Source organism: Emys orbicularis, chromosome 9, assembly GCF_028017835.1.
Source record: "Emys orbicularis isolate rEmyOrb1 chromosome 9, rEmyOrb1.hap1, whole genome shotgun sequence".
NCBI classification, from domain to species: domain Eukaryota; kingdom Metazoa; phylum Chordata; order Testudines; family Emydidae; genus Emys; species Emys orbicularis.
In genome coordinates, this window is record NC_088691.1 from 5,276,749 (window position 1) to 5,292,718 (window position 15,970).

The 15,970-nt window shown below is 41.2% G+C and overlaps 1 protein-coding gene across 1 annotated transcript; it reads left to right on the top strand.

Annotated features, from left to right (window-relative positions):
* The first annotated feature begins 2,400 nt into the window (after positions 1-2,400).
* On the top strand, positions 2,401-15,822 carry HTATSF1 (HIV-1 Tat specific factor 1). Its single transcript, XM_065411280.1, has 9 exons — positions 2,401-2,649; positions 4,856-5,054; positions 5,400-5,447; positions 7,092-7,246; positions 8,309-8,472; positions 9,532-9,631; positions 13,655-13,744; positions 14,371-14,508; positions 15,159-15,822. Exons 1-9 carry the CDS (start codon positions 2,476-2,478, stop codon positions 15,438-15,440), a joined length of 1,350 nt encoding a protein of 449 aa, XP_065267352.1. The 5' UTR covers positions 2,401-2,475; the 3' UTR covers positions 15,441-15,822.
* Positions 15,823-15,970: the final 148 nt, after the last annotated feature.

The following is a 15,970-nucleotide window of genomic DNA, read 5'->3' on the forward strand; positions in this document are numbered from 1 at the left end:
GTATGGATTTGTTCAACTATGTTTTTATTTAGAAAAAGAGTTAAAATAAGTTGTATAAATACTTCAATTTTGTAGTCCTAAGCCAAAATCCATTTAACAAAAAAGTCTACATAATATGCTTTCTATAATGCACAGAAAAAGAAAGTTTTCTATTCATATTCTTTTGCAAATAAACATACTTGCAACTCAAAAAGTCTCCTGATCACCTTCTGAAAATCACTAGATGATTTGATCAGTTTAGGGCAACTGCACCTGTATTCCCTCCCCATGGTCCAGCAAGGATACCCACTTTTAGACTTCTGGCTCCCAGCTGTCACCTCTCTTGGGTGGAGAGGTATGTCTCTCTCCCTTCTGATGGGGGGCAAGGGGGGGGGGCTGCACACTCCCAATAATAGATGAGGAGGTGTCAATTCCAGGAGAGGCAAAGCTGCTTTTGTAATGAGCCAGCCACTCCCAGTTCCTATTCAAGCCCAAATTAATGGTGTTAAATTTGCAAATGAATTTTAGTTCTGCTGAATTGACACCTCCTCATCTATTATTGGGAGTGGACTGCATCCACCCTGATGGAATTGGCCCTGTCAACACTGGTTCTCCACTTGTGAGGTAACTCCCTTCTCTTCATGTGTCATTATATAATGCCTGCATTTGTAACTTTCACTCCATGCATCTGAAGAAGTGAGGTTTTTTACCCACGAAAGCTTATGCCCAAATAAATCTGTTAGTCTTTAAGCTGCCACCGGACTCCTTGTTGTTTTTGTGGATACAGACTAACATGGCTACCTCCTGATACTTGATACCAGATATACCGATGACCTAATCAGGATGCATCGACATTTGCTGCATAAATGTGACAGCATACACAAAACACATTTCCATATTAAGAGTATAAATGAAGACTGATCAAATAATATGACACTGTCTTTCTTACCTTGGTGAGCACTGAGATGGCCTCTGCTATCCTTTGAAATGAACATCAGGCAGGTGTGAATGAGAGACATGTGAAGGCCAGTCTTGATTTTGATGGGACTCTCTGGTATCCTTTGAGCTAAACCAGCTACACAAGTCTATTGCCCAACAGCGCATGCTTCTATTGCATGATTGGAGAGATTCCTGCTGAAGAATCGCTAACAGGGCAGTGTGCTGCTGCTATCATTCAGAAAAAACTTTGCAATTTGTGCTGCCAAAGTGCACAGTGGACAAGATAAACAGTTAGCATCAAGGCACAACAGCAATGACAGCAGCACAACGGCATCTCAAGAACACCAAGATATCACCACTAGGCATGCCAGAGGGGGACATATGTGACAGCACAGCCAGGCCAAGATGATGGTCCACAAAGGATTAGGACATAAACTGCAGCAATGGGGCCCGAGAGTGACAAAGGAAATGGACTGTGCTGAGAGGCCCTGTGGCAGGGCAGACTCTGGGGAGTTGACCCCCCGCAGAACAACGAGGACCAGAGGAGCAGGACAGACTGTGGTGAGGGACCTCCGGTGTGAGAGGAAGGGTTTGCCTGCCCTGAGCAGCAGGTACAAGGGCCCCTTTCCCAAAGTTGAATGGAGCAGGACGCCAGGTCAGTGGTTCCCACATCTTTTACTAAGGCAACCCACCAGCTGCACTTTGCCTTGTTTTGCGCCCCACCATTACCCATGCACTCTCTGCCCTGCTCCCGCCCAACAGGGGAGCCCTGGGGAGCAAAGGGGCTGGACAGCTCATCCCCCCCTTTGCTCCACAGCAGCAGCCTGTCCCACAGGGCTGGGCCCGGCTCCCTGCTCCAGGCCTCACTGCCCAGGACAGGTCACCGTGCTGCTGGGGTTTGGTTTGGCCTGGCCTGGCCGCCCTCCTGACCCAAGCAGCACCACCACATCCTGCCCTGGGTCACACCTGGGGCGGGTGGCTGGGAAAGCGGTGCTGCTGGGGGGTGAGGTGGGCTCCCCCCAGGAAGTACATGTTAGTCTAGACCAGGAACCGGATAATCCCGCCCTGAACTGGTCTGGGACCCATCTAGAACCTTCCCAGGCCCCGCCCTTGATGAAACCCTGCGCTAGGCCACGCCCCAGGCGGGAAAAGAAGCCACTGCCTGCCGGCTCCCAGGATATGCCCCATATCGCTCTCTCTGTACCTCCCATTGGCCCGCAGCTGACCACGTGCTGGCCCAGCCCTTGCCCGTTGAGCACGTCCATTCCCTCCACCCTTACCCACCTACACTCTCTCAGAATGGTTCCTCCCATCCCTTCTCTTCCGGGGTGGGGCAAGCTGGCGGCAGAGAGGTCACTTCCGCTCTTGCGCATTGAGACCCGGGCCGGGCGGCAAATAAACGGGACTCGGTGGGTAGCGGCTGCCTCCCTGAGGGGAGGCAGGGGCTAGTTGCTCGCGAGGCGGCGGAGCTGCGGAGGGGGAGGCGGCTCCTCAGGGGCGCCGAGCCGAGGCGTGTTTCCCGGGCCCGCGGAGGCGGCGCCGAGCCCCGCGTGCACGATGAGCGGCGGCGGCTCGGACGGGAACGAGGAGTTCTACCAGCAGCTGCGGCTCCAGCAGCTGTACGAGGCCCGCCGCAGCGGCGAGGGCGAGCCCGACCCCTTCACCTACGTGGACCCGGCGGATGGGACGGCCTACGAGTGGGACCGAGAAAAGAAGGCCTGGTTCCCTAAGGTAAGGCGGGCCGGGGGGCGGCGGCTCGCACGGGCCAGGGCCTCCCGGGGGGCGGGGCGCCCGGGCTGGGGGCGTGAGGGCAGCAGCCGCTTCAGGTGCCCCTGGTTCCCTCTGTATTCCTGAGCCTGTCCAGGAGCGGGGCCCAGGGCCGCACGCAGCGCCGAGCCCAGGGGCAGGCGCACCAGAGCCCCAGAGGGGCTGATGCCTTTGCAGCACAAGAAAGCGTTGGCCGCCTTTAGCTGCTATATCTTATTGCAAACTCATGTCTAATTTACAGTCTTCCCTCGCCCCAGGTATCTCAGCATTGCTGTGTCTCTTCCCGCGGTGCTGCCTTGTATAACATTCAGGGTGCTTTGGTATCTGGGTGATAACTAATGGGGGGGGGGCGGCAAAAGGCTCTGATAGTTCTTAGGGCTTTGCAGATGATTTTTGTCTCGGCATCAATCTGCAGCAATGTTTTCACAAGTTTCAGAAATTCCTGGAGTAATACATTTTTATTATATAGTGTGGGATAAGACTTCCCAAAGAGGGGTGGGAAGATAGCATTAAGAGCTAATTAAATACTGGAGTTGTTTGTTAATCCCTGGGCAACCCAGTTATGAGAGTGGCTCAGGTGACTGGCTGAATTCACACTCGATCAGAATTTCTGCTGCTGTACAGATGCAGACATTAAGGATAGGGAATTGTATGGTGGGTCAGTAATTTGCAAACCACTTCCCACCCTTTCATAGAGCACTGCATATGGGGTTTTCTCCTTAGTCATGATGTAACCATAGGTCCATGTCTGGAGTCTGGTATGCTTTCCCATTTTTTGTGTGCGTGGATCATACCTAATCATTTTAAGTTTTTTGATTTCTTAAGAGATGACAAGTATATTTTCCAGTATTCTTTTGCCTATGGTTTCCCCTAAATGAACCTGATGACTAGATGTGCATTGAAATAATGATCTCTTAAAGTTTATTCCACCAGAACAGGATTGAGGGCCATTGGTCAGCAATTGTGTGAGAATTTGCACTTGCCTGTACTGGGGAGAGAGGATTTAGGTTTTTAATGCTTTGATTGGAACCTTTCACAGTTATGAAAATTCACTCTTAAAGAGTACAGTAGCTGGTATTCTGTTCATGGCTGGTATTGTAATAAAGTTGTTCGCTTAATATTCCAGAAGATCAGTCCCAGCAACAGTTGTTTTCCCTTTATCTTCCTGGTTTGGAATAGTATGTCTCAGCTGGCGTTGGGTAAATGGAATATCAGCTATATAAATATTCCACTGAGGGTTTTTTATTAATAACCCCTTTAACAAAAATTGTTTTGCACTAGGAACCAGTCCAGTTTCAAGAAGTAAAACAAAGTTGGTAATGTATGCAGAAGTAGTTTTAAATTCATTTTGTTGGAACATTTTTCTTCCCACTCAAATCTAAAAATCATGCTGCTGCAGGACAACTAGTTAGAGGTATTGATTCATTAATTTATTATTAAGTTATTTGATAAACAAAACTCTCAACTATTCACTGAAAAATTCAAAACAATTAAAAAAAAAACCTTTAAGATAAAATTCAGCACCCACAAAAGTAATGAACTGTTGAGATTGGCTGGAGCCAAATATAGTGCAGATTACCGTAATGTGAGAGGGGTAGAAGTGGGTTTTTTACCCATGAAAGCGTATTCCCAAATAAATCTGTTAGTCTTTATGAACGAGTAGTCCGGTGGCACCTTAATGTAAGATTCTTCAAAGGTCAATGCATCCCTCCTAAATTAGGCCTAATAGTGTTTTGGTTCTTGGCTGCCTGTCAATGTCACTTCTCCTTGCTCATGGTTGAGAGCAATTGAGTTCTGTTCTGTTAGTATTACATTATGGGTTTCTTTCTGCCTCAGACAAATCTAACTCAGTAAGTGAAAGTATTAAAAGTTTCCCCTTGGAAAAGGGGACACTAATTAAATGTGTTTAAGTTTGTCTGCAATATAGAAAAAAGTTACTGAATAGTGTGTGCAGACTTCTCAGTATGGCTTTACTAATATCTGGCATTTGTAAATTTTCAACTGGAGTGTCCATTTGAGCCTTTATATTTTCCTCTGTAAGTGAAGACATCTGGATTACTGTTTTAGTAGTTATCTTCAGAAATTCACCACCAGTAAACTTGTAATTGTGCCCTGGGGTTCATCTTTGAACTCTATTATAGATTAATATTATTTAACATTCCTTTTCTAGGTGACTGAAGACTTCCTGGCAACATATCATGCTAACTATGGCTTCCCTACAGATAGTTTAGACAGTTCCTCTGCTTCAAAGACTGAAAGTAAGTCAGCTGTGGATTCTAGGACAGCAGGAGCACAGCAGTCAACAAACAAAAAAGCACCCCAACAAACAGATTCTAAACAAAAAGGAGAAAAAAGAAAACTTGACGCAGGTAAGGGTCTCCATTTTGCATAAGCTGGAAAATATACAATATTTAAGAAAAAATGAGCAAATGTAATTGTGCATTAGTATTAAGCACAGTAGAGATGGTCAGGCATCTGTTCTGAAAATTCTTGAAACACTTCTGAAATTGCATAGCACTTATTAGGTTCTAAAAACCTATATTTCTTATGTGAAATATAATCAAGTTACTAATAGTGTTCTGAGCTCTCTAGGTTAAGTGGAAGCTTCTTGGAAATTTAGTTAGTGAAACTGATAAATGAGAGCTTAGTGTTTAAAATCCTGTTCTATTTCTAGGGGTTTAGCACAACTTTTACAATTATGATTCTGTTTTTAGGATGGTTTCATGTTGAAGAAGACAAAAACACAAATGTGTATGTGACGGGTAAGTCATCACTTTTTTTTAATATGGTGCCAAAGGTGTGTTAGGCAATTTATATAAATAAGTCTGCTCCAGAACACTTAATAGTGTGGATCACATTTTAGGGCATTGTCTCATTGACTCCCTCGTCTCACCTTCATAATTGCACGGCCTACTTATGCTCACATTTATGATTGTATAACATCTCTGTGACAACTACAGCAGTTGCTGAGATGGAAAAGTAGTACTAGGAAAGCGTTGAATAAATTTATCTGTTTAAACACAATTTAGCTGGCTGAAACGGGGGGAGAGAGAGCTCAGTGTGGCCAGCCAGTACTCCAAGAACCACGAGCAAGTGCTCCATAGATTGCAGTGGTACATGGACACAACTCGTGAATCATTGATCTAGACCAGTAGTTCTTAACCGGGAGTCCCTAGGGGTCTGCCAATTAGGGCCAGCATTAGACTCACTGGGATCCTCAGCAGAAAGCCAAAGTCCCACTGCATGGGGCTGAAGCCTGGGGCCCTGATCCCGCCACCCGGGGCTGAAGCCAAAGCCTGAGCAATGCGGGCCCCTGTGGCATGGGGCCCCAGGCAGTTGCCCTGTTTTGCTGCTCCCTGACACTGGCCCTGGCTTTTATATGCAGAAAAAGTTATTGTGGCACAGCTGGGTTGTGGAGTTTTTATAGCATGTTGGGGGTGGGGGGCCCCAGAAAGAAAAAGATTGAGAACCCCTGGTCTAGACTAGGACAAGATACAGTAAATGGAGGCAAAAAACAGAATGAATAGGGGAAGGGAAGACAATTTTATAGCAATATAATGTAGTTTCACAAATGTTATATCTTTTGCACCTTCTCATGCTTGTTCTTAGCCCAAAGATGAATTTGTTTGAAAAGGTAATACAACTGGCTGTTTTTTGAGTTACATGAGCACAAGAAAAACATACACCTGAAGCAGCATATCTTAAAACATGGAACTCTCCTTTCTCTAGGCTTGGCTAACTCAGGAATTTTTCATAATTTAAAAATATTTCAAATGCTGTTTTTCTTCTGCTCAAATAACTCATTTGTTTAAAAATTTCAAACTTCGGTATATACAAAGTCTTAAATGAATGCATGTTGTACTAAATTAGCAAAAATGGTAAGAATGAGAAGTGTGCTGGCTATGCAGTGTCTAACTTTCTGTCCCAATTAAAGTGTAGATACCTAAATGTGTGCACCGGGAAAAACTGTGCATTAGTTAATATATTTATTTGCACATAGGTTAATGTGTTTGCTATGTCATTGTTTTGGGATATTAAGGAAACTTAAGTCCAAAAACACTTAATGCAACACAGACAGAGTTTTCTGATCTGTGGATGTAGTTAATGGTTACTACGGAAACCATAACATTTCCACAATTCACTTGCTTAAAAAGCAGAAAGATTACCAAACATTCAATTAACAGGAAATAAAACATATGCTCAAAACTAAATTAGTTAACAAAAATACATTTATTTTTGTGCATGTAAAATCTCACCCGTAACACTGCACTGACAGGTAGTTTTCATTTAATAACTGATTCATTCTTGTTTCCTTTTTCAACACCACTAAGCCCATTTTAAAAAGTGGATTTGGAATTCACTATATAAATACATTCTAGATTTATATGGTTGAATTTACTTTGCAGGTTTGCCTCCAGACATTACAAAGGATGAGTTTATACAGGTTATGTCAAAGTGTGGTATCATTATGCGAGATCCTCAGACAGAAGAACATAAAATTAAACTTTATAAAGACAAGCAAGGAAATCTTAAAGGAGATGGCCTCTGTTGTTATCTCAAGGTCAGTGGTGTACTCAATGTAATATTACTTTTTTTTTTTTTTGGTTGGCTCTGCTTCATGACAAAGTAGTTCTTTATTGTCAAATATGAAAGGCTGCAACTTTTCTCCAACATGGAGAGCTCTCTCTAGCTCAAAAGCTTGTCTCTTTCACCAACAGAAGTTGGTCAAATAAAAGATACTACCTCACTCACCTTCTCTCTCTAATATCCTGGGACCCGCATGGCTACAACATTGCATGCAACTTTTCCTGACACTTACCAACCACTGTTGGTTTTTATTAGATGTTGCTGATAGAGCGCTCTGAATGGGCATTTTGATGCCTTAAGATGACCACTGATCATAGTGCTGTTCACAATCTTTACCTTGTTCTCTCTCAGTCCATTGTATGCACCTGTTTTCACTCATTTTACTTAATTGCAAGCTCTTTGGGTTAGGGACCATCTTTTGTTATGTTTGTACAGTGTCTTCCACAGTGGGATACTATGCACTACAAACATTAAATAATTAATACCCGGGGGCAGAATTCAGAAAAGCTGCATCACAACATTATGGCCATAGTATTGTCATGATAGGTTTTTCTGAATTCTGTTAACGATTTGTATTTTCAGAATGCAGGCTGCAAAATACTGACTGAGGTATTTAACTATGAGGATCTTTCCAATTGACTTTCAAGGAGGTTTAAGCTCCTGAGTCTGTCACTTTTGAAAGTGGAACTTAGGTTCTTTTGAAAATTTTATCTTTTAAAATTCTTCCCTATAATTATAGTAGCTCACTGGAACTGTCACTGTGGTTCAGTTTTTAGAAACGATTGGAATGAAGAGAAGTGGTGACTTGGTGAACTGCAGTTGGGGGGGTGAGTCTGTTAAGTACACTGGTGAAATATGTGTTTTTGGGCCAGAGTCAAGCAATACTAAAAGTGGCCCCTTTTTAACTTTAATTTTTGTAAACAGGTTCAAGCTTTGTTTGGGCGTAGAGGAATTCATTTTTAATTTTTTAATCAAAACCTTCGCATTGATGATGCTTGTTTTAAGGCTTACTATAATTTGATTTATCTTCAAATAGCGAGAATCAGTTGAGCTTGCATTAAGACTTCTGGATGAGGATGAGATTAGAGGCTACAAATTGCATGTTGAAGTAGCAAAGTTTCAACTAAAGGGGGAGTATGATGCAAGCAAAAAGAAGAAGAAATGCAAAGACTACAAGAAGAGGCTCTCTCAACAACAAAAGTTTGTAACTTTTTTCAGTAAAATGTTTTGTCTAAATGTCTTAGCTAAAACAGTTTTTCAAAGATTATATGTAGAGTTCTTTCATTGGGGTGGGGTGGAGTGAGAAATATAAGTTAAATTCTGGCATCTTGAAAGTCCCTTGGATTGTCATGTTTGGTTGGAGTCCATAGAAAACCAAAAACTTCCATTACTTTCTTCTGGACGGAGTGTTACAGCTGAGAGGCAGAAAGTGTTGGTGTGTGTTTTGTTTTGTTAAACGTGATGGAAGTTTCTCTTCCGGAGTTATTGAATCTACAGAACCCTGTAGAGTCACTTTTATCTCTTGTGATTAACGTTGATCCTGTAAGGAGAAAGCACTATTTAGCTCCTGCATGTTACTGTTAGTTAAATTTAATAATTGCATTACACTTACAAAAATTCTAGAGCAGTTAGCATGAAGTTCCAATTAGTAAATGAACAAGTACACTGCTTTCTGTTTTTGCCTGTTTATACACGGACATCTGCCTTCAGCATTCAAATGTTTTTATATTAAAAAATTTCTTACGTGAAGGTGAATTACCTTTTTGGGAATCTTTAGATGTTTGTTGTACTTTAAAGCTGGTATTCTGTTAACTTTTTTCTTTTAAGTGAGTCCTAGTCTGAACTCTGACATCAGGTGACTTCAAATACTTTGTCCTAAATTGTTCAAGGTACTTAATAGCCCAATTATGTTTCTCTGCCTCCTTTTCTTATCCCATGCTCCAGTTCAGCTGCAGCGTACAGAATATTTCTGAATGTTCAGTAGGCTACACTGACCGCTGAAGTTAAATTGGGCATGTCTCTGTATTATGACATTCTTGTGCATGTTTATGGTATTTGAAGCTGCTTTGCTAGAGGAACAGTGATTAACTTACTGATCACCTTTCCATTCTATTTTCTAGAAGATTTAAATAATTCTTTAAAACCAAAGTAGCTATCACTACTGAAATCTGTATGTCAGATTAATGATTTTTTTCAACAAATACTTGTAGAAACTGAAGAAAGGTGCAACAATGTCTTACTATTGCTTCATTTCATTAGACAGTTGGATTGGAGGCCTGAGAAGAAAGATGCAACAGTTCGAAAGCGACATGAGCGTGTTGTTATCATCAGGAACATGTTCCACCCAAAGGATTTTGAGGTAGGAAGAACTAAATAATAGGTGAAGCTGGTAGTGCTGGCAATAGTCAACATTGCCCATTATTTACCATTATAAGACCCTGTTTTCAGTTGCTTATAACATTGCCAAATGTTAACTGTTCAGGCAAAAAGTTTCCATGCCAAGTGTCTGCCTCAGCCTGAATGTTTTTGAAAATTTCAGCTAACATGGTTCATCTACTTCCAAGAACAAAGCTAGAGAAAAATATTGCCTTGCCCATGTTTTAAAAACAAACAAACAAACATCTTAGCTACTTCCTTGAGAAACTCTAATGCCTCCATGGTTTGTAGCAGGGGCTTGAAATTTGGCTGTGTGTGTCTCACTGCTGTCATAGATGCCATTTGCCATCCCCATGGAAATTCACCCAAATAAGGCCAAGTTAAAATATGAAAATTTACACTTCGCACATGCTCAATAGAAACTTGTTATTTTGGTAGCAAATACTCTGAAGATACCATCTGCGCTGAGCATGCTCCATCCCAGGGCTGCTGGGGCTAAGCAGGACTTGCCCTGCAATTGTTGCTCCTGGTTGCTGGAGGTTACTAATGCACCAGCTGGTGTCTCTCCCCCCACCCCAGCTCATTGAAGACTAGTACACCGGCAGGGGACACAGGACACCCTGACATCAGCCCCTGCCGCCCTCCCTGGCTCTGCACAGCTGTCTCTCCCCCGCAAGCAGCAGCCTGGGCTGCCTGCCTGCTGCTGTGGGTCTTAGTGCCGGGGAGAGCAGGAGTCCACATTAATGTTTTGATTCTGTAATTCCCTCAGAGTACTCCCACAGCCTCCTCTCCCCACAGACCAAGGAGATCCACTCCCTCCCCTGTATCCAGACACTGTGTTTGCTGCTGGGAGCTGGCCTGCTCAGCTGGACAGTAGCTATGTGAGCTCTCCACGCTGAGCAGTTTCAGAACTTCCTGGAGTTTTGCAAGGGGAAGGGCACATGCATGTGCAGCTGGATGCAGGGCACCCGAGTTCAAAACAGTGAGCAGAGCAGTCTCAGTGGGCACTGTGGGTTACCTCCTGGAGGCCAGTTACGGCAACATAATGAACGCAGTGTCTACACTGATGTTTTGTCAATCTAACTTTGCTGCAAAAAAGCTCTGCATCTCTTCTTGAGGTGGTTTTATTTTGAGGAGCATTGTAGCGTGTACACCTCCACTGTTTTGTTGACAAAAGCTGCCTTTTTGCTGACAAAACTATCGTGTAGAAAAGGCCTTAGTTCAACCCACATTCATGAGAAATAACTTTTGTCCATTTTCTTCATTTTATTTCTTTTCCATAAGCTATGCTATCTCTGAATTTGTGGTATGAAGACACACATTTATAAACTCTGATAAATTCTCTCAACCTTCAGGCTTGGGCAGGATTAGTATAATGGTAGTAATTGCTCTGCTAAAACAAATGCTGTAGGAACATTGGCAGATTGGAGAAAGGTGAGAATGTTTTAATTCAGAAATTGTCTCCTGAAATGCCAAAAAAATTTATGGCTATCTCCAGTGAACTCTGAAACGCTAGAGGTATGTGCTCCAGTTTTCAAAACACATTTTGTCCATTACTACAGTACTTTATATCCCTTTAATGAGGAGCACTATGTATTTAAGACCCGTATTTTAAAAATCTCACTGAACTAGACTAATTTGAGTTTAGGATTCAAAATTAAATTTTTTGCATGCCAAATTCCAAAACCATCCCTGTGTACCATGGAGAACCCATCCCACAAATACCGTAGTGGTATTCCATTTCCTCCAGTAGTTTGAGGTAAAAAATTAATTAAAACTAAACTGTGGCATTGGACTGAAAGCAGTCTTAACTCTCGCTGTTGTAATCTTGACAACAGCATGCAGTTTTTTTGGTTGCCATTGGCAATTGAGTGGGAGGCAGAAGGAAAGTGGGTTTTCCCTTTTCCCCAGTAAAATAAAGAAAATTACACCTGCAAAAAATAAGTTGCCCAAAAGAACACACGCCAATAATGTTGATTTGGCAGCTAGCGTGAATCCCTTAAAGTACTGAGGATTTTAAGTTCTAACACGTAATTTCACTTGATTCAGTGGATGAAGGGAAATAGGGAGATTTAGTGTTTGCAGTTTAGTAATCTTAGGTAGATTCTTATACTCTTAAATCAAAATGGCTTGGTTGAAAAACCATCATGTGAGTTCAAAACTGGCTGAGGCCCTGTCTTCACTGCTAGGTGGTGCTTTTTTAGCCTCTCCGTAACTAACATTTGTGGTAAACTAGGTGAGGTCAGTACTATACCACTGCTTCATGTTGACCTCACCTAGTTTACCTTGCAGTAAAACTAAAGTGCATTGTCATCACTGTGTTTACAACCTGAGAACTAATATTTGCAAGTTACCTTGTGATAAAAATCTCACCTTTTTAGCTGTGAAGACAAGGCCTGAAAGACCATACACAAAGGACATTGATAAACAGCAGTGCATCTTGATGGAAAGATCTAATGGAATGCCAAAGGGATTGGTAGCAAATGTAATCTAATTAAACATCTTGATTTGGAAGAGGGAGTAAACAATATTAATGAAACTCAAAAATGATACTAAAGTAGGAGACGTGGCAAATACTAGTAGAAATCACTGAGTGTAGGAAAGAACAGAAAATTAGAAAGTGAGATTTAGTTTGGAAAAAAGCAGTCCAAAATTTGAGAAATAATGTGAAAAGGAACGCTGCAAGTGCACAAATTAGGTCTGAGTTTGCCATGTGATCTGTTAAGTAGTATAGTTCATAGTGGCTGGAGTAGTTTTGTATGCACTTGTAGCTGTATTGGTCCCAGGCTACAGGTCTGTGTAAGCTCGAAAGCTTGTCTCTTTCGCGAACAGAAGTTTATCCAATAGAAGATATTACCTCACCCCCCTTGTCTTTCTAATAGTTTTGGGCATATTCAGAGACATTGCACCATGCATTAGGAAGGTAATACGTATTCTTCATATTGCTGGGGTTTGGCCACAGTAGGATGTGTACACTGCATTTGGGGATAGTTTGACATGGTCTCTTAAGAATAGGAGGCTGCCTGTTAAGAGTGGTTTCTTGAATAATTTCACTGTTTTCTAGAAAATAGATTTCTAGAAATGTATTTTTAAGTAGCTTTAGGTGTTCCAATCAATGGGGCTTTTATTGTATCCTATTTCAATCAAGAACTTTCCCTGATACCAATACTAAATTTGCCTTTATTCCAAGCTATTATCCCATTTCACAATACTAAATCTCACTCATTCCTCAGAGGGTTTCTTTCTAATTGCTTATAGATTTATGCTTCCACCACACATTTAGTCTGAGCTGAGCAGTAACCGAGAGGCAGGACCTGACAACGCTCCTTTTTAAAGTACATAGAGTAGTACACTGGGAATGGAAAAGGACAGTCAGAAGTCCTTGGGATTGAGATGTCATCCCAATTTTAGTAAAACCAGAGATTTGTAGACTGGCTCTTAAAACGAAAATAATCTCAAACGTGAGTATGTCTGGTCACATTAAAGCCCTTCAGCTCCTCCCTGGTCACTTTTGTTATTCTCTGAACTTCCCCTATTTCATAAGCTTTCTGGGGAGGTGGTGTCTGGAAAAGAATGCAGTATTTGATTCCTAGAGGTAGACTTTGGCTAGTACTGTGAGTGGTTACTTAAACTGTTTCCTATTTGTTTGGAACAAAGCTTCATGCTTATTTCCAGGGCTTTGGAGCAGAGCCCGGAGCTGGAGCGAGGACCAGTAGGTTTTTGCCCGGAGCCGGAGCGGAGCAATTCAAAAATTTGATTGCTCCAAATCCCTGCTTATTTCTTAATATTTTGGATTGTCATTATTTTGCAACATACTATATAAGGGAAAGTACCCAGTGTTTTTCCTATATAATACATTGTCACTATAAATCCTTTAAACTGTAGGACCTTAGTGTGTGAATTCCAGTCTGCAGCTTACACACATTTAAGGGAATTTTCAACTTTATTTTTTGTTTAAAAAGCTTATTTTTAAAACAAATCCATATATTTATGTATTTCTTTACAGGAAGATCCTTTAGTACTGAATGAGATTAGGGAAGACCTACGGACAGAATGTGAAAAGTTTGGAGAAGTAAAGAAGGTTCTCTTATTTGATGTAGGTTTTTTCTATTATGTTGCATGGTCATAATTACTGTAACCTTCTCAAATCAAATATGCAAGATGTTCATGCTCCTTAAATCATGAATAAGATTTCTGGTTCTCTAAAATTTGTTTTTCATGCAATCTTAAATTTCATTTTTCAAATGTTCAGTTCTTGAATTTAATTCAGAATTTCTTCCCATTTTAACAAAGGTGAAGTTAAACTGCACATCTGCATATTCCAGCTCCCCCTATGTCTAGATGCAATATTCAGCTTCTCCAACAGATTTGGGGACATATGCATTAGAAGTTGAAAAGCATGCACCCATGAAATTGAAAATAGCGAAATTCAACTATTTTTTTTTAAACACTGGACTGTGTACAAAAAGATTTGAAGTAGCTTTGTTTAAAACCTAAAGCTGAAAACCCTAATTGTGAAGTACTAAAGATGGTGCTGCTTCAAAATCTGAAAAGAATGGAAGGATACGTATTTCAAAAATATATGCACATGAACAGGCTTGTACATATGTCTGCATATAAAACTGTGCCTGATCTTTTACAAGGGCAGAGTAAAGATCTTTGGAACAAAATTTAATTCCTGTTTAGCGATGTATATCATAGGGTTTTGTCTTTTTCTTACAGCGACACCCAGATGGTGTGGCCTCTGTTTCATTTAAAGAACCAGAGGAAGCTGATCTGTGCATACAAGCTCTCCATGGAAGGTGGTTTGGTGGTCGTCAGCTAAGTGCTGAAACATGGGATGGTACAACAGATTATCAGGTAATCCTTAACTGTTGTTTTTTTTTTTTTACCAAATTTTAATTTCTAAAAATTCTTTAACTGTGAATCTATTTAATTTTAAAAATAGAGGAAATAAAATTTAAATGAAATCAGGAATTTAAATGTTCTTTTCAAAGAACAAATATTAAGCCTGGCTTACCCGCAGATGCCAGTTATTTGGGGTCCTAGCAGGCCTATTTTTTGTTCTATTAAAAATTGTATTTAATCCAATTTTCAAAGGCCCTGAAATTGTTCAGTTATTCATTGCTGTACAAACATTAACAACTAGCACAATGGGCCCTGACTCAAGTGAAACCTCATGGTATTAATGTAGTCAGTGTTGATTATACACCTCTACCCCGATATAACGCGACCTGATATAACACGAATTTGGATATAACGCGGTAAAGCAGTGCTCCGGGGGGGCGGGGCTGCGCACTCCGGCGGATCAAAGCAAGTTCGATATAACGCGGTTTCACCTATAACGCGGTAAGATTTTTTTGGCTCCCGAGGACAGCGTTCTATCGGGGTAGAGGTGTAATAAAGTAGCTGTTGCATAGTTTTACCAAGTGTCAACTACTAATTTTTTTTACACTAAGTGAAAGGTTGGATTTCTGTAGTAATTTTAATTAAGGTTTATTTATACACAGGTGGAAGAGACCTCAAGAGAAAGAGAGGAAAGGCTCAAGCTGTGGGGGTCGTTTTTAGGAGAGTCTGATGCAGAGAAGCAGAAAATTGCAGCTGCTTCAAATTCTGCAGCTAGTAGTGTGAAACTGCCTGAAGATCAGCCTTCAAAAGATAATGGCACATCTAAAGGTGATGTGAATGAGGAAGCTCATAAGAGAGAGGATAATGGTGAAGGCATTAATGAAGATGGCACTCCATCAACAGACAGCAGCCTTGCAGGCAGTGATGATGAAACAGATACATAACATCTCTAATATTTTATGAAAGCATGCTTTTTAGGCTGATGTTTGGATTTCTCTTATCCTGTGCTTCAGGGTGACTACAGACAGTGTTCATGTGTTTATATGCATATTTGATGTCATCAGCTTGTGCTTTGAAATTTTCATTAAAAGCCGTAGTTAATGAAGATTTTTAAAAGTTCATATTAATTGGCTATTGTTCAAGCAAAATATCTCAAGTTGCCAAGAGCACAGCAGAACTGACCAGGCTTCTTCTGTCATATATTTGCTTGTCAGTGTTTAAATTATATAAATGTGAAGTGTGTGTGAACTCCAGAGTTTGAACAATTACACAGAATCTAAAAACATTTTAGTAATATAGAAAGATATTAAAATCGATTTTAATGTTTGCTTTAGTTTCCCTACACTTTTGGAACTTGGTATCTTCCTATTAAAGTAACTGGCTTGAGCACTTTCGACAGTTTTACAGAACAGTTGTTGCAGTAAGGCCCAATACATTCACCCTGTACATGCGTTGCCATATTAGGCATTTTCAA

What these genes read in the sequence shown, in the direction of transcription:
- HTATSF1 (XM_065411280.1), top strand. Translation starts at nt 2,476, where the DNA reads ATGAGCGGCGGCGGCTCGGACGGGAACGAGGAGTTCTACCAGCAGCTG. An exon ending in GCCTCTGTTGTTATCTCAAG is followed by an intron (nt 7,247 to 8,308) that starts GTCAGTGGTGTA and finishes ATCTTCAAATAG; the next exon opens with CGAGAATCAGTTGAGCTTGC. An exon ending in TCCACCCAAAGGATTTTGAG is followed by an intron (nt 9,632 to 13,654) that starts GTAGGAAGAACT and finishes ATTTCTTTACAG; the next exon opens with GAAGATCCTTTAGTACTGAA.